This window comes from Misgurnus anguillicaudatus, chromosome 17 (genome assembly GCF_027580225.2).
Source record: "Misgurnus anguillicaudatus chromosome 17, ASM2758022v2, whole genome shotgun sequence".
NCBI classification, from domain to species: Eukaryota; Metazoa; Chordata; class Actinopteri; order Cypriniformes; family Cobitidae; genus Misgurnus; species Misgurnus anguillicaudatus.
This window is the reverse complement of record NC_073353.2, coordinates 24,686,114-24,704,464: the sequence shown is the minus strand read 5'-3', so window position 1 is coordinate 24,704,464 and position 18,351 is coordinate 24,686,114. Positions and strand designations below refer to the sequence as shown.

Genomic DNA, 18,351 nt, shown 5'->3' with positions numbered 1-18,351 from the left:
CATGCTAATATCACAGGGTAAGACTGCCTTCTGGTCGAAAGAGAGAAAAAGAGAGAGGGGAAGAGTGACAAAGATGGCGAATGACTATAAGGAGACCTCCAGGGATGAGGTGACCTACAATTAGTGACAGTAACATGATAACTCAAGGCCAACAGCAGTCGATTAGCATATTTCATAATTGATTAAGGAAGATCTTCGGAGGACGAGTATTTATTCAGAGATAGTTAAGGCCAATTTGAGGGTGAATTAATGAGGAAACGAGGCATATGAAGAGACCTGTGCTTTCTTGTACTTCAACCTCCTGTTCCTTTAGATGTTAAATTATGCAGTTATGTAAATTCAAGGTTGATCGCTGCATAGGAAAACAAATATTTATTCTTTGTGACCTCGATGAAGAAAAACTTCTCAGTCCAAGCAGATGCTGAATTAAGTTCAACTGTTATGATAACAGTTTTGTTCATAACTTTAAATGTCTTAATTGGTTGAGAATTGCACTATTAGTGCAAGGTCATGGGTTTTAAACTTTAAGAAAACAATGGTTAAGCCATGATTGCTGTAGTAAAACCATGGTTTGCCAATTGTAATCAATACACCAAACAACCATGCTTACTACAGAAATAACAAAAAAACTCATAGCTGTTCATACATATTTCATAAGGTTGCTAATTTAGTATTTGTATTATTGTTTGGCCACATTGGTACGTTTTTGTAGGATTTGCGTTAGGGGTGGGGTTTCATTATTGTTTTTTTTCTAGTAATAGGGGTGCACGGGGCAAAATCTAATGCAGGGTTAGTTGTAACACGGACAGTTTACATTGTTGAGAGTTTTGGTTTTCCGGTATTTTTTCCACACTGCCAAATAGGGTTGTAATGGTGTGAGATTTCCACGGTATGATAATCATCTCAGAAACTTTCGCGGTTTGCTGATATTAAACACTTGGGTTGAACATATGGTTTATTATATATTTTTTAATTATATTATAACTTTTTTGGGGGGGTACATTTTCAAAAAATTTCATTTTTTTATTCTTTTAATTTTATTCTTTTAAATAAAATGATAAAATACTCCTTACATTCTCTCAGAGCAGCTCTGGATATATTCATTTGTTCACATTGTCATAAAGTGAGTGAAATGTATAGTTTTTATTATGTGGCCTAAGTATAATCAACTTAAATTGATCTGTAATATAAATCACTTAAATGGGCTTCAGTGCCTCTTTTTGCAGCCACTCTTCGTCCACATTTCCTGCAAACTGGATATCCTTCTTTAAGGGTAACCACGTTTTCGTTTTACGTATATCCAAAGTGTTCCCATAGTGTAGATTTTAACTTTTTTCTGGGGGGGATAGAGGATAGAATTTGTAGTCTGACATTTTCTCTACTGTACATAAACGAGTGGAGTCTAGCAGTCACGGGAAAAATGAAGTTGCATGTGCGTAGATGCGCAGGTGAGATCTGTGTATAAGCAAATGTTTATGGTATGATAACCGTAAAAGTTAATATCAAGGTATACCGCCATACCGTTACCACCCTACTGCCAAAAGACGATCTCCCGCAAATTATTGGAAATGTATAATGTTTTTCCAGAGAGTTATTGATAAACGAATGTTTTGGTGGCATATAAATTTTTTCATCATACGTTTTTTTCGGTTTCTAAGTTGGGTGTGTTACTGTGGGTTTACACCAGATGCGAATTCAACGATTTGCGCAAGTAGATTACATACAAAGTCAATACATAGACGCAATCAGACGCGTCCTTGCGTGGGACGATGCGAATGATGCGATATGGGCAGCGCGTTTACCGTGAAAACACGTGCTATTCGCCTCAAACGTGTCTTCGCCCAAGTTGAAAATATTTGGAAATATTTTGACCCAACGGGGTTAATTGTAACGCTGTGTTACAACTAACCCCTCAGCACATACGATATGAAAACCGCTAACGTTAACGTAATTCTTGCCATTGTTTTAAATAGGCCACACACAAATAATTGCTGGCTGCCAACAAAATAAATGTGCTTGTCTTATCAAAAATCGTGTGTTTAATTGATTTTTGTTCATATCTTTAATATTGATTGAATAAGGTCACGTCAAAGATTGAAATCCTAATGAAATGAATGACTGAAATCAGACTTTGATGCTTATTATATTTCAACTGTAGTATGGTTTTACAGACTGGGTCACATATAAAAAATGTAAATTTGTAAAATTGTAAAGTTTGCACTTCTGTCACATTTGGTAAGTACTAGAAACAAACTTCAAATGTTCATTTGTAGCAGAGATGTGTGTGTTGTTTGTGTAAAAATATAATTAATCAAACTCAAATATCTTTGAATGATTGAGCCAAAACCAAAAAGCATTAGGTTGTGCCTCGCTCTCCCCTACTATGCTTTTGTACGATTTGCCAACTCGTAAAATGCTAACTAATTCCCGTGAGATCAGGCTGGAAATAACCATGGTTAATTTTCATAAGGGTTGGATCAAATTTTTATGCGTAAATGTTTATGTAAATGTTCATCTCTCCGAGATTCCCACGTTTTAAAATCAACTCCAGTACAAATTCTGTTCTATTAAAGAGATTTTTCACATGAAAATCACAATTCTGTCATAATTTACTCATTTACAACATCATTTATTGTAGAGTTTTTTCCCCAACCCGTTTCTTCTGTGTAACACACTGAACAAAACATTTGTATTCCATAGAGAAAAGAAAATCATACAACATGTGGGGTGAGTAATTGATGGCAGACATTTTTAAGTGAACTATTATGAATCCCTAATAATACAGTTTGTTCTTTTCCTCCATGTAAGCCTCACATATAAGTGGGCAGTATTTTATTTTGAGGTTTGTGCACACCAGTGTTATGTTCTAATCATGACCGCACCGCCTGGAAATAAGTCTGTAGTTATGGAAACTCTGTAGTGAGGCATTTTAACAAGGTTCTTATCTATGCAAAAGAAACCCACTTAAACTAATTCCCCACCTCCACCCACCAAACCACGCAAACACACACAAACACACACAGCTCCCTTGAAGATGAGTGATTCCCAGTAACTTAAGAAACAAGGAGAAGATTACAAGTAACAGATTATTTCATCTGCTATATTTTATTTGTAATGCCTTTAAAATCACCCTCATATAACATCTCACTGTCAGTTCAGATGCAGTAATAGTAATAAAGCTAGATATTTAGTGGTGCTTGCCTATGCAAAACCTGATGGTTGGGTTTTGTGGGTGCTTGCCAGGGCATTGCTATGCAGTTGCTAAGGTGTTGTAAATGTTTCAATTGCATTGTGATGCAATTGCAAGATTGTTCAGTTGGGTGTTTTTTAATCTTTTTGGTGGTTGTTTATTGCCTCATGTAAATTGATAGCTACAGTTTGCACAAGATCACAAATTATTTTTTCATGGTCTTACAATATTAGGAATATTAACCCATTTTTTATTCACACCATACTGTACACATTGTTAGTGTAGTTGCTTAGAAAAAGTAACAGAGCACCTCATTTCAATAAGCCGTGCGATTTATTACAGATATCATTAATGCCGGTGTGGGACAAGTAATGCCCTGAAGTATAATACTTGCTTTATTAGTAATTAAATTTAATAGTATAGAACAAATCTCTTACCCAAAGTGTGAGCAATAATAATAGTGATGCTCGCTTTAGCATACACCATTTAAAACCAGTCAGCATATTAGTAACATTATCAGTTACATACAGTAGATTTAATTCCCTTTCTCTCTCTCAGGTAAATGCAATCATGCAAAACATTGTTGTGGCCAGGGAGCAGCAACGTCATTTGCTTCTAAATTCGTTTTCATTTGTGTGTGTGTGCGCGCGCGCATTATATTTCCCATGGGGGCTGCGGAGGGGAGAGAAGGAGAGAGAGTTGTTTGATCTTTAACAGGATTATTCATCGTCTTTTCCTTTTATTTATTTATATTCTTCTTTTATGCGCAGAGCATCTGGCCAGCATTTACACCATTAAATCCACACACACACACTCCTCACGATCAGCCCATATGCTCTATTTGTGTGTTTGCTCTGCGTGTGTGGAGGTGGATTTCCCTGACCCGGCAGTCCTGTTGCGTGATCAATACTGCGCTGAATTACACACGAGCTCGTAAGCCACATGTTTCAAGTAACCTCCGCACTGTCATTCGATTCACTCTCACGACCCACACACACATAGCCTAAAGTACATGCTCAGGTCAGCTGTATAACTGCATTTAAAATAGGGAATGTACTAGATATTTGCACAGTATGACATATACTGTATGCCACAACGATTTAATTTATTGAAATGTCAGGAGTTTGATTTGTGGTGGGGGAAAAAACCTTGAATGTTCCAGGATCACTACAAGTTCAGCTCTATTGACAGCATCTGTCCAGAAAACAATTTGTCCTTTAGCTTGTAGAAAACACAAACACAAAGAAAGGCAGTGCTAGACAGCAAAAATTAATAATTCAGAGTCCAATTATCGATATTGTGAACTAGCTGTTTCTTCTATTGTTCTTGTGTATTTGAGAGAGGTTATTATGTATCTGTTGAGATATTATTATAGAGAGGTTATTGTTGTTGTGTATTTGTTGGGATCTTATTTAAAAGTGAATTGTTGTGTATGTTTTAGGCATTTAGTACACGTTTTTATCCAAAGCGACTTGCAAAGATTAGGAAACAATAAAGCGATTTGTCATAGGGAGGCAATAATACCAGATGTGCTTATACCAAATTACAAGTTTTCATTATTTTGAGACAGTACCTGTTGAGAGAGAAAGAGCGGTAGTACTTAGAGAGTTGAGATGTTGTGTAGAGAAAGGTGTTTACTGTGTATATGGTGAGATGTTATGTAGAGAAAAGTTATTGTTGTTGTGTATCTTTTAAGATGTAATGTAGAGAGAGTAAATCGAAAATAAAATTCTGGACTGAAACTGAATATTCTGAAAACTGAAAATTAACTTAAAATGTATTTTCTAAAAAGGTTTGGTATAATTGTATTAATTAGGGATGCACCGAACCCAGATTTTTTGGGTTCGGCCGAATACCGAATCCACTGTTTAAGATTCGGCCGAAACCGAATACCGAATCCGCATTTTTCATTTTGTTTGATTTTAACTGTAAAAAAAAGGATAGGCAACATTATGCCAGGATGAGAAGTGGGAAAAACTATTTTGACAATTACCATAAGCCTATGCATAATGAAAGCGATGCGGTGTGATGCGCTACTTTTTTCCAGGTGCGTCAACAAAATGTGAACCACCCCTAAGGCTTACCTCCACGTCAGCACCCGATGTGTGTAATCAACGGCCGCGTGACGTCGACCAGCGTAGCGCAAGCCTAGGGTTCGGGTTCGATGGAAAAAAAATCAAACATTCGGCCGAACCCCGTCAAAAAGCCCAGTATTCAGCCAAATCCTAATCCTGGATTCGTTGCATCCCTAGTATTAATATTAGACTTTTTAATATCATACATTTTATGAATCTAAACTACAAACCAATAAAATAACACCTTTTGAAAGTAACACACCAAAATGGGACAAAAAACATTTAGCTCTATGCAACAATCAAATTTAACAGCTCAAATTTAAAACAGTGGTAAAGTAGCAACTCAGCAGCCTTGTTAATCACTGTAAAAAATCTGTACTTTGTACGGTAAAAAAACTGGCAGCTGTGAAAAGCCAAAAAAAAAAAACTGTTAAAAATACAGCAAACATGTAAACAACTTTATGGATAACAACTGGCATTTTCTTTTTCATTATAGCAAAGTTTTGTATCCATGTGTTTAATTAACTGATATATTTGTCTATTATTATATTTGTTGTTATAAATCTGCTTTGTATTTAATAACATACAGCTTACCACTATGAAAAGGGTAATAAAATGGATGGCTACATGCTGAATCAAAGTTTATCACAAGTGACCTTTCCATAGATTATTGCCAAAATATGTAGAGATGATTGGTGCATAGTGTCATTCACACAAACACAAAAAGCATCATTGTAACACATGTGACATGAAAATAATGCTATAAACATTCATTAAATTACACAAATTACAAACCGATAAATGACTGGAAAAAATAAGAGTAAACGTATTTATTTATAACATAATTAAATATTCAATTAAATATCAAATGTAAAGGTTCTGGCAGGGAATCGTGGGACATTGTTTTACTGTTTTTCACTGTACTTTATGGTGTATTGTATTTTTAACTTACAGAAACCATAATTTTAACAATATTTTACCGTAAATGTATAATTCAGTTGAATATAATAGTTTTTTTTTTTGTTATTTTTTGGCCCATTTTTGCCTTTATTCGATAGATGGTCATTAAGGAAATGACAGGAAAGTATAGGGTGAAGAGAGGGGTATGGGATTGGCAAAGGACCTTGAGCCGGGATTCGAACGCGGCGTCTGCACCATGTGTCGGAGCATCGACCACTACACCATCTGCTCCGACATTATAGAGATTTTAACCATAAATTATATGTTAATTCAAAAGTTTTACTTTTAAAAAATCATACATTTTATTTTAATTCAGCCTAAAAAATTTTGAAATATTTTGTTAAATATACAATATTACAGTTTTTAACCGTAAATGTCAAGGTTTTTAGAGTTAGCCAATTAAAGTTTTTTTACCATAGCATTTAAAAAGATTTTTTGTTAAAAATATGGAATTTTTTTACAAAGTGTGCTTCTGATGTATAATTATCTTAATGAAAACAACAGGTAAGACACAGCATGGCAGTGAAGCTCTGTTCTGCTTGGGCTTCAGTGAACAGTCCAGCACAAGCTACTTCAGATACTGACAGATGAATATTAACAACCACTTTATGTTTGATAGCATGTTGCATTTGACACGATCACTAATAGAGAGACTTGTTGTTGTATTTGCTGAGATCTTTTGTAAAAGGAAGTTGTTGTGTGCTTGTTAAAATGTTAAATAGAGAGATTGTTATTGTTGCTTTGCATTTGTTAAGATGTGGGGGAGAAAGGTTATTGTTGTGTGCTTGTTCAAAGAATGTGTAGAAAGTTGTGGTTGAGATGTTATGAAAGTTTATTGTTGTGTTTATGTTAAGATGTTATGTAGAGAGAGGTTATTTTTGTTGTATATCCATTAAGATGTTATATATAGAAAGAATGTTGTTAATGAATTGTGTTTGTGTTGAAATTTTATGTAGAGAGAGGAGTTATTGTTGTTGTGTTTATGTTGAGATGTTATGAAAGGTTATTATTGTTGTGTTTATATTGTGATGTTATGAAATGTTATTGTTGTTGTCTTTATGTTGAGATGTTATGTAGAGAAGAGGGTATTTTTGTTGTTTATCTGTTGAGATGTTATGTAGAGAAAGATTGATTTTGTTGTGTTTATGATGAGATGTTATTTAGAGTAAGGTTATTGTCATTTTGTTTATGTTGATAAAATTTGTTGTTGTTGTGTTTACATTGAGATGTTTTGTAGAGAAAGTTTATTGTTATTGTGTTTATGTTGAGAAGTTATGTAAGGAATATGTTATTGTTGTTGTGTATCTGTTGAGATGTTATGTAAAGCAAGGTTATTGTTGTTGTGTTTGCGTTTAGATGCTATGTAGAGAAAGTTTATTGTTGTTGTGTTTATGTTGAGATTTTATTTACAGTAAGGTTATTGTCATTTTGTTTATGTTAAGATGTTATGTATGTAGAATTTATGTTTTTTGTGTATCTGTTGAGATGTTATGTGTAGAGCAAGGTTGTTGTTGTGTTAATGTTGAGATGTTATGTAGGGAGAGGTTATTTTTTGTTGTGTATCTGTTAAGATGTTATGTAGAGAAAGGTGGTTGTTGTGTTAATGTTAATATGTTTTTTAGAGAAATGTTATTGTTGTTGTGTATCTGTTGAGATGTTATTTAGAGTAAGATTATTGTCATTTTGTTTGGTTTGTTAAGATGTTTTCTAGAAAAAGTTTATTGTTGTTGTGTTTTATGTTGAGATGTTATGTAGAGAAAGGTTGTTTATGTTGAGATGTTATGTAGAGTAAGGTTATTGTCATTTTATTTATGTTATGTAGAGAAAATTTGTTGTTGTGGTGTTTACATTGAGATGTTTATTTTTGTTGTGTATCTGTTTAGATGTTATGTAGAGAAAGGTTGTTGTTGCGTTAATGTTGAGATGTTATGTATTGTAGGGAGATGTGTTATTGTTGTTGTGTATCTGTTGAGATGTTATGTAAAGAAAGGTTGTTGTTGTCTTTATATTGAGATGTTATGTAGGGAGATGCTATTGTTGTTGTGTATCTGTTGAGATGTTATGTAGAGAAAGGTTGTTGTTGTGTTAATGTTGAGATGTTAGGGGGAAGTTACGGTGTTGTTGTGTATCTGTTGAAATGTTATGTAGGGAGAGGTTATTTTTGTTGTGTATCTGTTAAGATGTTATGTAGAGAAAGGTGGTTGTTGTGTTAATGTTGAGATGTTATGTAGGGAGAAGTTGTTGTTGTTGTTGTGTATCTGTTGAGATGTTATTTAGAGAAATGTTTTTGTTGTGTTTGTTGAGATGTTATGTAGAGAAAGGTTGTTGTTGTGTAAATGTTGAGATGTTATGTAGGGAGAAGTTACAGTGTTGTAGGGGTGACCCCGAATAGTCGAAGATTCGATGCATCGATAGGAGAAGCCTGATTCGACTACCAATCTCACAGTCGAATCGTCGCAGATGTGTTATGAAATGAGGATCCTTCAATTTTGGCCATATATGGGTGCACTGTGCACAAATCTGATTTCACATATAACAGCTTTCTCCCAATATATTAATATGCAGCATATTATTATAATTCTGCAAATAATATGTGAAGTATCAGCTTTCAATAAATATTTAAAAAAAATGCGTTAATAAATCCAGCAACCCCTGTGACCGGGCTACACGTCCATAAGAGGTTCCTATGTTAATAAACCATTGCCTCTTTGTTTCTACATTTAAAAGAAAAAGCTGGCAATTCTGGCTATACTTTCATTCTTTTAATAATTTCTTCATTTTATTTTATTTTATTTTATTTATAAATCACTCTGGGTTATCTGATGTATCTATTTGGCTTGTGTTTTGTTTTCGTGCACTTGAGGCATTTTGCACATTTGTTCTGCACTTTGTTACTTCTGACCTTATTTTATATAAAAAATGTATAAACGTAAATTCTGATCTAATTTAAGTCTGTACATTTTGGATTGCTTTTCGATGTATAGATTTTGCACTATTGCGTGCTGGCCATGTTTGTGCATGCAATTTAGCCGAACGTGCTAGGTGCTCTTCGTCTCATATTTAGAAGTTCATCAAACTGAACATTAAAACACAGATGTTTTCGACGGGTATAAGTTTTTAAAATGTATTTAAAACATATGGTTATCTTGTCAAAAGTTAAACTACAAAATAGGTAAGCCGTTTCTTTAAATTTCCGTGATGAAACGGAAAATATCTGCACGGACACCGAACCTATATTTATGCCTGACACGACTGTCTTTCTTGTGATTTAATATTATGGTTGGTGTTCACTTTCAAATGATAGAAAAGAGATTCCTGAAATAAATAATATCATCAGTTGTTTCTGTATCTAAAGTGAATGGAGATGATCAAAGTGAAAGCAAGCAGGTATTTCTGTGCTAAATAATAACACGTAGTGTCTATAAAATCATTAATTTCAATGTTTTTATGAATTGTATATAAAGCTTAGTTTTTATAATTTGCAGTAACAATCACAAATTATTTGTCATTTCTCATTTGTCGTTTTTTTTTGGTCATGACTGCTTTGACGCGCTTAATCTCCAAATTAAATAAAAACACTGAATTAGCCGAGGTTTCCAAGGCAGGATCACCTTTGTTATATTTTTAGGTTTAGTTATCAAAATGTTTTTTGTGTGATGTTCTGTAGATCGTGGCTTTAAAATGTTATGAGGAATAATTAAACAAATGTTGCCTTACATTTTACCTTAAAAATATATAAATGCATCGTCAGTTTTGTCTTCGTTCATCACTTGAAAGACAGTTTTTGGTCACTTTATCAGAAGGTTGTTTATGTGTGCTGCTTGTGAAAGAAAATAAAAGTTATCAATTTGTACCTAGTCTGACCCCCTCCCAACCCATGCACACACACACATAGATGATTCGACTATCGGTCGACTATGAAAAGATTCGACAATTCTGATTCGAATATGTAAATCGTTAGTCGAGGACAGCCCTACGGTGTTGTTGTGTATCTGTTGAAATGTTATGTAGGGAGAGGTTATTTTTTGTTGTGCATCTGTTAAGATGTTATGTAGAAAAAGGTTGCTGTTGTGTTAATGTTGAGATGTTATGTAGGGAGAGGTTATTGTTGTGTATCTGTTGAGATGTTATTTAGAGAAATGTTATTGTCATTTTGTTTATGTTATGTAGAGAAAGTTTGTTGTTGTGGTGTTTACATTGAGATGTTTTGTAGAGAAAGTTTATTGTTGTTGTGTATCTGTTGAGATGTTATTTAGAGAAAGGTTGTTGTTGTCTTTATGCTGAGATGTTATGTAGGGAGAGGTTGTTTTGTTGTATATCTGTTGAGGTGTTTTGTCGAATGAAGTTGTTATTGTGTATCTCTTGAGATGTTATGTCGAGAGATGTTATTTTTATTGTGTATCTGTTGATATGTTACAAAGAGAGAGTTTATTGTTGCTGTATTTTTGATGAGATGTTATGTTGAGAGAGGTTATTGTTGTTGCTGTGTGTCTGGAGGCATTGGATCATGGTGGATTAGCGGTAATCTTGGCCAGTGACACTCCCAAATGGTCGGATCACTGAGCACAGCCTCTCAGTCTTTCTGCTAAACAACCTTTTAACAGTGTCTACAAGCGTGTGTAAACCTGAGGCTTGTGTGATTAGTGCACATATGCAAGCACACAAGCATTTGATTGCCCAAGACGGTCGGTGTCACAACTGTCAAGTGATCATTAGGATCTTACTTAAGGGACACACGCAAACCAATAAACCCTATTAGAGTATAGACACAGCGAGGGGAGAGCTAATCTCTTCATATTCAATTTCATATTAAAAACAAAGCGTTTTAATGTGTAAATTCCTCAATACAAATGGCTCATTTTACTAATGACCCCTTCGACAAGCAAAAACTCAGCTGGACTTGAATTCTAATATCTGTGTCAAAGCCAGAGCCATAATTCATCCTCCCCTATGTTTTAATGGTTTTATAGCAGCCTTTTCTTTTACTGCCCTTATAGACCCCATGCAATGCTTTAACACACACACAATTCACCCTCCTGTCTTGATATATGTCCTATTAAAACAGAATATGTCGGTGCATGTCCTTTTTAATAGCCAATAGTTTTTGCTTTACATTACAGCCAGGCAAAATGACAATTTTCTGTATTCTATTGCTAGTTGGTTTCCTTTAGTCAGCTAATGATGGCACGGAGCTGTACCTTTAATGTCACCAAGCTGAGTGATTGCACAATGGCTTTTAAGTTTCATCCTTTTAAGTTCTCATCTGTTTTGATTTATGTGCCTGAAAGTGTCTTAAATGGGTGAGATGTTCACTTTGTCATCCGTTTGTCTGTTTCTACCAGTTTGACCAATCCAGGCTAATTTGCAAAGTGATTATTAATGTGATAGGTATGCATAACTTTTCACTTCTACAGTTGTAGTACACACTAAAAAATGCTTTGGGTTTTTTAACCAACCTGATCTCATGAATTTCCGTGGTATAGTCACGGAATATTTTGGTGGCCAGAATTTTTCCGTGGCCGTACCACAGACTTTCTTTTCTGTATCATTGCAACAGATTGGTTACTCAACAGTTTTTCCTATTTTCTTACCATTGTCGCTTCGGTTTAGGGTTAGATTTACATAAAATGACATCCGTAGCCTCTTATGGAATGGCGTATTTGTTCCTCAGACATTGCACAATAAACGTGACATCTGAATATATTCATTATAAATCGTGAATGAAAAGTAAGATTCGAACGAATGTCCGTTAGTGAACTAATTGTATACACTATTTATATTGTAATTCAGTCAGAAACGTTGGATTAAAAGGCTTGGATATTCCATTTCCCTGGACTTTTGGGGATTTATGAACAATTTGTTTTGGACAATTTCACCGAAGCGGATAAAGGGAAGATTTTGAAGGTAATTAAATATCTTAAATCAGCACGGCCTGGTTCATGTAACTAACAACTAGATTACAGTTTTATGACTGATAAAAATCATATTATGCTTTATGTGTGCGCTTAATGGAATCCCGAAAGTCTAAGCTTTCCAACGATGTGCCGCATGACCGTAAATTTTGAAGATTTAATGCTTCAAAGTTACAATGACGTTTATGCAGCCTCACGTGCAGGGGAGGGAGTGTGTCACGTACGTCAGAGTGTTCCTTATCAGGTTAAGGGGGTCGCACACCAGACGCGCAGCTCAGCGCCGCGCTACGTCGAGTCGCGTCTAGGACAACTCGGAGGTATCGCAAACCGGAATTGCACATGAAATAGCGCGAGCTTCGTCAGATAGCGTCTACTTCAAAATGCAAAATATACGTTAGCAGCCAATGTTAATTGTTAATGATTTGGGACAAATCTGATTTTTTTTTAGTGCGACAGGGATTTGAGCAACTTCCTGAGTCGTAGCTGGATGGCGCAGACAGGCGCCACCTGTTGGCGCTGGTGTGCATATACTCATAGAAAACAATGTGTTCAATTTTTTTTTGAGCTGCGCGTCCGGTGTGCAACCCCTTTACCCAAACCCAACTCTACCTCTAACGCCAGGCGACAATGGTTTAAAATTTAGAAAATATAAAAGAATAAATCAGAAAAAAAAGTATAAACCAATACTTAAAGTGACACCCTAATGCAAACACCAAATCTTACCCTTAACCGAAGCGACAGTGGTTTAAAAATAGGTAAAAGCAGTAGAGTAAACAATCTGTGACAATGACACGGAAAGAAAATCTGTGGTACGGCCACGGAAAAATTCGTAAATCCGTGACAATGCCATGGAAAAATGAGCAAAATATACTGTGTGACTATACCACAGAACTTTGTGAGATCATGTTGCTTCAACCTAGTGTTGGGTCAAAAAGGATAATTTGACCTATGCAGGTTTGTTGTAACCCAAAATGCTGAGACGTTTTAACCCATTGTTGGGTCAAATATACAATTTTCTGGTTAATTTAACCCAGCAGTTGGGTCTGTTTTTGACCCCAAGCTTGTTTGAAAATAAATAAGTGTAGTAAAAAACACTCCAACACTTCAACTGTTGCAAAAAAATCATACAATGCAGTTTATTTCTGCATATAAAGTGGCTCGGAATTAAAGATGTCAGATTCAGTGGCTTTTCTAGCTGTTCACGCTGTCATCCAAAATGATCTGTCACATATAAAGGGAGGAAAACAGATTTAGGCCACATTCATCTGCAGTACGAACGCAGCCCTGTGACACACGGCTTAGAAAGATGAAAGTACAGAGACCTGAGATAAGATTGTGTGTGTGCGTGCGAGTGTAAAGGGGTTCAGATGCAATTTGCATGAAAAGCATCCAAAATCTTAATGATTTGCAAGCTGGTTGTTTTATCTTACACAATGGGAAGGAGAGAGCGAGAAACGGAGAGCGTTCAATCAACTTCTCGTTCATTTTCTCAAGCTCCTGTTTTTCCCGACTATTTTAGTGCAGTAGGTTGCGCAGGATTGAGAACATGTGAATGTTTTATAGGCTTACATAAGGGACCTCACCCCAGAGACAACCGACCTCGTTATCGTTCATTTAGCAGTGAAAAACAAGATAGATAGATGGGGTGGGGGTAGATGAGAGGATGAAAAGAGAATGGGGAATGCAGAGGGAAGAGAAACATGCACATGCAGAGGGGCTGAGCATGATGGGATACATTTGTGAAGTGAATGTAGGAGAAATAGGCATTGGGGGGTTCGGGGTTTCAGGTGCACGAGTGATACGAGCGTTCGGAGAGAGAAGGGAAAAAATAATGCGGTTGATTCCAGCATGATTCCATTTCGTTTCATTTATCTGTTACCCAGAATGCCTCAGGGAAGCTTAGCTTGTTAGCATCATCACTTGGGCAAAGAAATATAGGTTTCATTGCTGGAGATAAAGATGAAACATCTCTCTTTCCTTCCTGCCGTTTTTTTTCTGCTTGCATAAAAAGGTCAGAGTTTTCTATAGCAGTGGGGTGCCTTGTAAATAGCACCTGATATTAGAGTAGAGACTTGTCTGTACATACCACATATCAACACATCTCATACATCTGGAAATCATTGCATAATAAGCAGCCAACCGAAGCTGTGTATTTGCATGCGTGTATTAGAGAGCCACAGGCTGTGGCGTATATGCACGCGTACCATGGAGTTTATTGGGTCAGTGAGTTCAGGTTTAATATGAGTGACTGTGTAATTGCCTCATCTATCTTTGACTGCGCTATTAGCGGGATGCATAACACCCCCCTAGAAACATAGAGTTGTTATACTTTTGAATTTTTAATTTAGGTTTTTATTTCAATTTGTCCTTTCCATTTAGTCTGGTTTTCATTAGTTTTCACTCTGTGACTTTTAGTTTAATTTTGTCAGTGTTTCAAATTGAATACTAAACTATGTATGTACAACAAATCCTGGTAGTTTCCTGAAAACTGTATTTTCATTTTTTTTTCCAATTACATTTCATTTGTTCCATTCTTTTTCTTTTCATTTTATTGTACTTTAATTTTTATTGATTTAAATGGAGTAGCTAGATATCAGCACCATGGACAGCGGCATTACTGGAGAACAGGGAAAACCGGGAATGATAACAGCAGAAGAGGTTAACAGGTATAGTGGCGTCATTTCAGTCAGTACTGTTACAGCACACTGATGCAAGACAGATGTAAGACAAAACAGCAGAAAAACAGTGAGATGGAAAAAGGAGAGAGGGGTGATGTAATTGTCACATTAAATATAATTTATTTGCCAGATAGCGCTGGAAATTATGCCATTTTCATGTGTCATCAAATAAATTTTCTTCACTATCTTGTTTGTTTAAAGGATTCAGCAAATTACCATCTATTGCCTCAGCGTAAGATTTCATAAGTGTTAATCATGCCAGTCTGGTGTGATAAAATTTCCCCAAAAAGTTTGAGGGTTTCCTCTAACACCAGCAGTTTGTCACTAAGCATTTCGGTGCAGTTTACTCTGATGATTATCATACTTTTTAACATAGACAGAATAATGAGTTGACACTCAATCCTCCACGGCGGGAAGAAAATGTTCTGTAATGGGTTTCACTGAATACAAAAGTTATTACGAAGACAAAAATTTAGCTATTTGTACATTTGATCGAGGCCAGTGTAGTCAAGCAACAGCACAGAGGACTGCATTCAATGACGAGAGCAAAATATAGGGTATGTAATACACCCTGTGTATGCCGTTATAAGTGAAATGAGTGTGTTTTTTTAAAGCAGATGCAGAGACTCTGCATTTCAAAAAACTGTTGAATCTCCCCAAAACTTGAGGAATATCTGGGTCAAAATTTAAAAAAACAAAATGATGCTTTCAGATTGAAATAACAATAGTATTTATTAAAACAATTGGTGGGTAATTTTTCACCCTGTCCTCAAAAAAGAAATCAGACAGGGGTGAAGGTTTGTATTACAAGTTTTTAACCTTTAAATAACCTGGACATAAACACACACTATCTGACCTTCGCATGCATGCATTGCATTTAGCAGGCGCTGTTATACAAAGCAGCTTACAGTGCATTCAACCTATAGGGTTCGTACACTCCTGGAAAACCTGGAAAAGGTATGACATTTTAAAACTTAATTTTTCAGGACTGGAAAAGTGCTGGAAAATGAATTAACCCAGAAATTTTTCCAAAGAATACATTTAAAGTACAGTAAAATATAAAATTGTACAGTAAAATATAACATGTAATTTTAATCAGGCGATCTTGCGATCAGATACGTTGAGGGAATGCTCACTCAGGGCTCCCAAAGCAAAATGCATCTCCGCCCTGCTCGTCGGGCTATCTTGGCTTATAGGGAAAAACAAAATATATTTAAATGCTTTTGCATTCTCTCACAGATTTGGTTGGGTAATTATGGTGTATGTAATCCAGGCATCGGGTATTTGAGTCGCGTTTAAACGCACGCTCGGGTTTAATTTTACTTTCACGCGAAGCCGGCACGTCATGAACTGTACTCAAACTGTGAGTTTTGTGACTCATTGAACCACTATTAAATGGTGAGTATAGACGGTTTCAGCAGTTACAACATAAACAAGCGGCGTCCGTGGTCAACACGTAAATTCCGGTAAACTCCGCTCAGAATATATACATCAAAGCACTTAAACGTAGTTTATTTATATAACAAGCAAAAAAACAAGGTAGTTTACCTAGGAAACCAAAACATTTGTTATTTTTCGACAAGGTATTTGTTCAAGAGTTCAGTTCAGCAAATAGTCAGACCATTAAAAAACTGAAACCGGAAGTAAAGGTCGGACCAGACGCATATCGCGTCACCACATGTGCGTCCGATATTCAGTGTGGAAATGACTTGCATCCAGTTTTTTTCTTTGTTAAAAAAACAAGAAGAATAGCAGAGCAAACATTGTGGTCAGTGGCCCTGTAGCCTTTGTATTGGCAAAATTTGGCTAATGGTGAAAACTAATTGTTCTATGCCCTCAATGTCGAGTGGCGTTTTCTTATCTGTGACTTTTGGTGATGTCAGTGTTACTGGATATTTTATTCATTTTATGTATTAATACTATTTCCTCCCATTTATTTACCGTAGGTATGTAAACCTACTCACTGGTAACAATCTTACTGGTTCATGTAAAAAAAATAAATGGCCTGTCATTGTATTTCGTTTAGGTGTGGTACATTAACATTTGGGCATTTAGCAGATACTTTCATCCAAAGCAAAATGCAAATTTTCATTGGATTTTTATTCTTTATTATGTATACATGGAATTTTCTGGGTCATGATTTTTGCCTTGAAAGTCATGGAAATCTATTGGTAAAAATGTGTACGAACACTTTTATCAGTTTGTGTGTGTGTTCCCTGGGAATCGAACCCATAACATAAGCAATGCTTTACAGTACAGCTAAAGGAAGCCTTTTTCTTTGAAATATTATTTCATGATCACCTAAAGGTCAAAAGTGCCATGTCAAATGATGGGCTAAATAAAATATTGCTTTTGTTCACATCATTCATATTATATTAAATTTGCAGGGGGGGTGCATTTAGGGTTTGTTCCTCATTATAACATATTATTTGACCATCCCATCAGATTTTAATCACTAGATATTATTCATCTCCCGAGTTTCAAAAAGCAATTAACTGCTTTTATTACAAGCTCATGTCAATTCTTGAGTACACACACACGTGCACACGCGCACAATGATCTCCAACACACACAGTACAGTACTTGCATATTCAAACATTTTAAAGCACAGCAGTTAATTACAACAATGAAACATAATTAGTTAGTGTATAATTAGTTGCATGGGTTAACTTCTCTATAGCAACCATGCCTTAAATTGAGCTGTGACTCATGTTGACTTAACATCTCAATAATTATGAGATTTTCTGCGGAGAAATCTGCATTTCAATAGATTGGAATTTGCTTTTTATCACAGCGGCATATGTGTGTGTTTACTTATAAAGCTTTATGCTACACAGGGGTAAATTAAAGATTGTTTACTGAACCTACTGGATCTGATGAGAGCTGAAAGGGTTGGATTTTTATGGATTAAATGAGGCATATCAATGAGACAGTGATGTCATTTACCAGGAATTATTTTTATTTTTTTAAATAAAGGAACTAATATTTCTGTGTTCTTGTCTGTCTGCAGTGGACGGCTGCACTGATTGGTCCGTGGACTATCTCAAATACCGGGTGTTGCACGGGGAGCCGGTGCGGATAAAGTGTGCTCTGTTTTATGGTTATATCAGAGCCAACTACACCCAGGCACAGAGCATTGGATTAAGTCTCATGTGGTACCGGAGTTCTGGGTTGGGTCATGGTGACTTCGAAGAACCCATCTCATTTGATGGGGTACGCATGAGCAAAGAGGAAGACGCCATATGGTTTCGACCAGCCGAGCTGCAGGACGCTGGTCTTTACTCGTGCGTTTTGAGGTAAGAGAGCGACACACACACACACACACACACACACACACACACACACAAGCATGCATGCAGGAACACTTGCATGTTTAGATATGCAAATCCACAGAGAGGCACAAGCACACGCTATGCCTTTCGGACATTAGCTGGATTACAAAACGTGGTTAACTTCTTCCTTTGGTCTTTTTTGATTGTCTTTCAAAAGCCTTCAAGAACAATGGCAAGCTGAGAAGAATCATAGCGTGTGTGTTT

At 35.9% G+C, this 18,351-nt stretch overlaps 1 protein-coding gene across 8 annotated transcripts in view; it reads left to right on the top strand.

The window, feature by feature from the left end:
- il1rapl1a (interleukin 1 receptor accessory protein-like 1a) overlaps positions 1-18,351 on the top strand; it is a 191,069-nt gene that overhangs the window by 108,060 nt on the left and 64,658 nt on the right. For all 8 annotated transcript variants that reach the window (XR_012358352.1, XR_012358353.1, XM_055214892.2 and 5 more), the window contains one exon: positions 17,826-18,111. Coding sequence is in view for 6 of the 8 variants with exons in the window: in XM_055214892.2 (XP_055070867.1) it covers positions 17,826-18,111 (286 nt within the window). In the remaining 2 variants the exon portion in view is untranslated. The remainder of the gene's footprint in view (positions 1-17,825; positions 18,112-18,351) is intronic.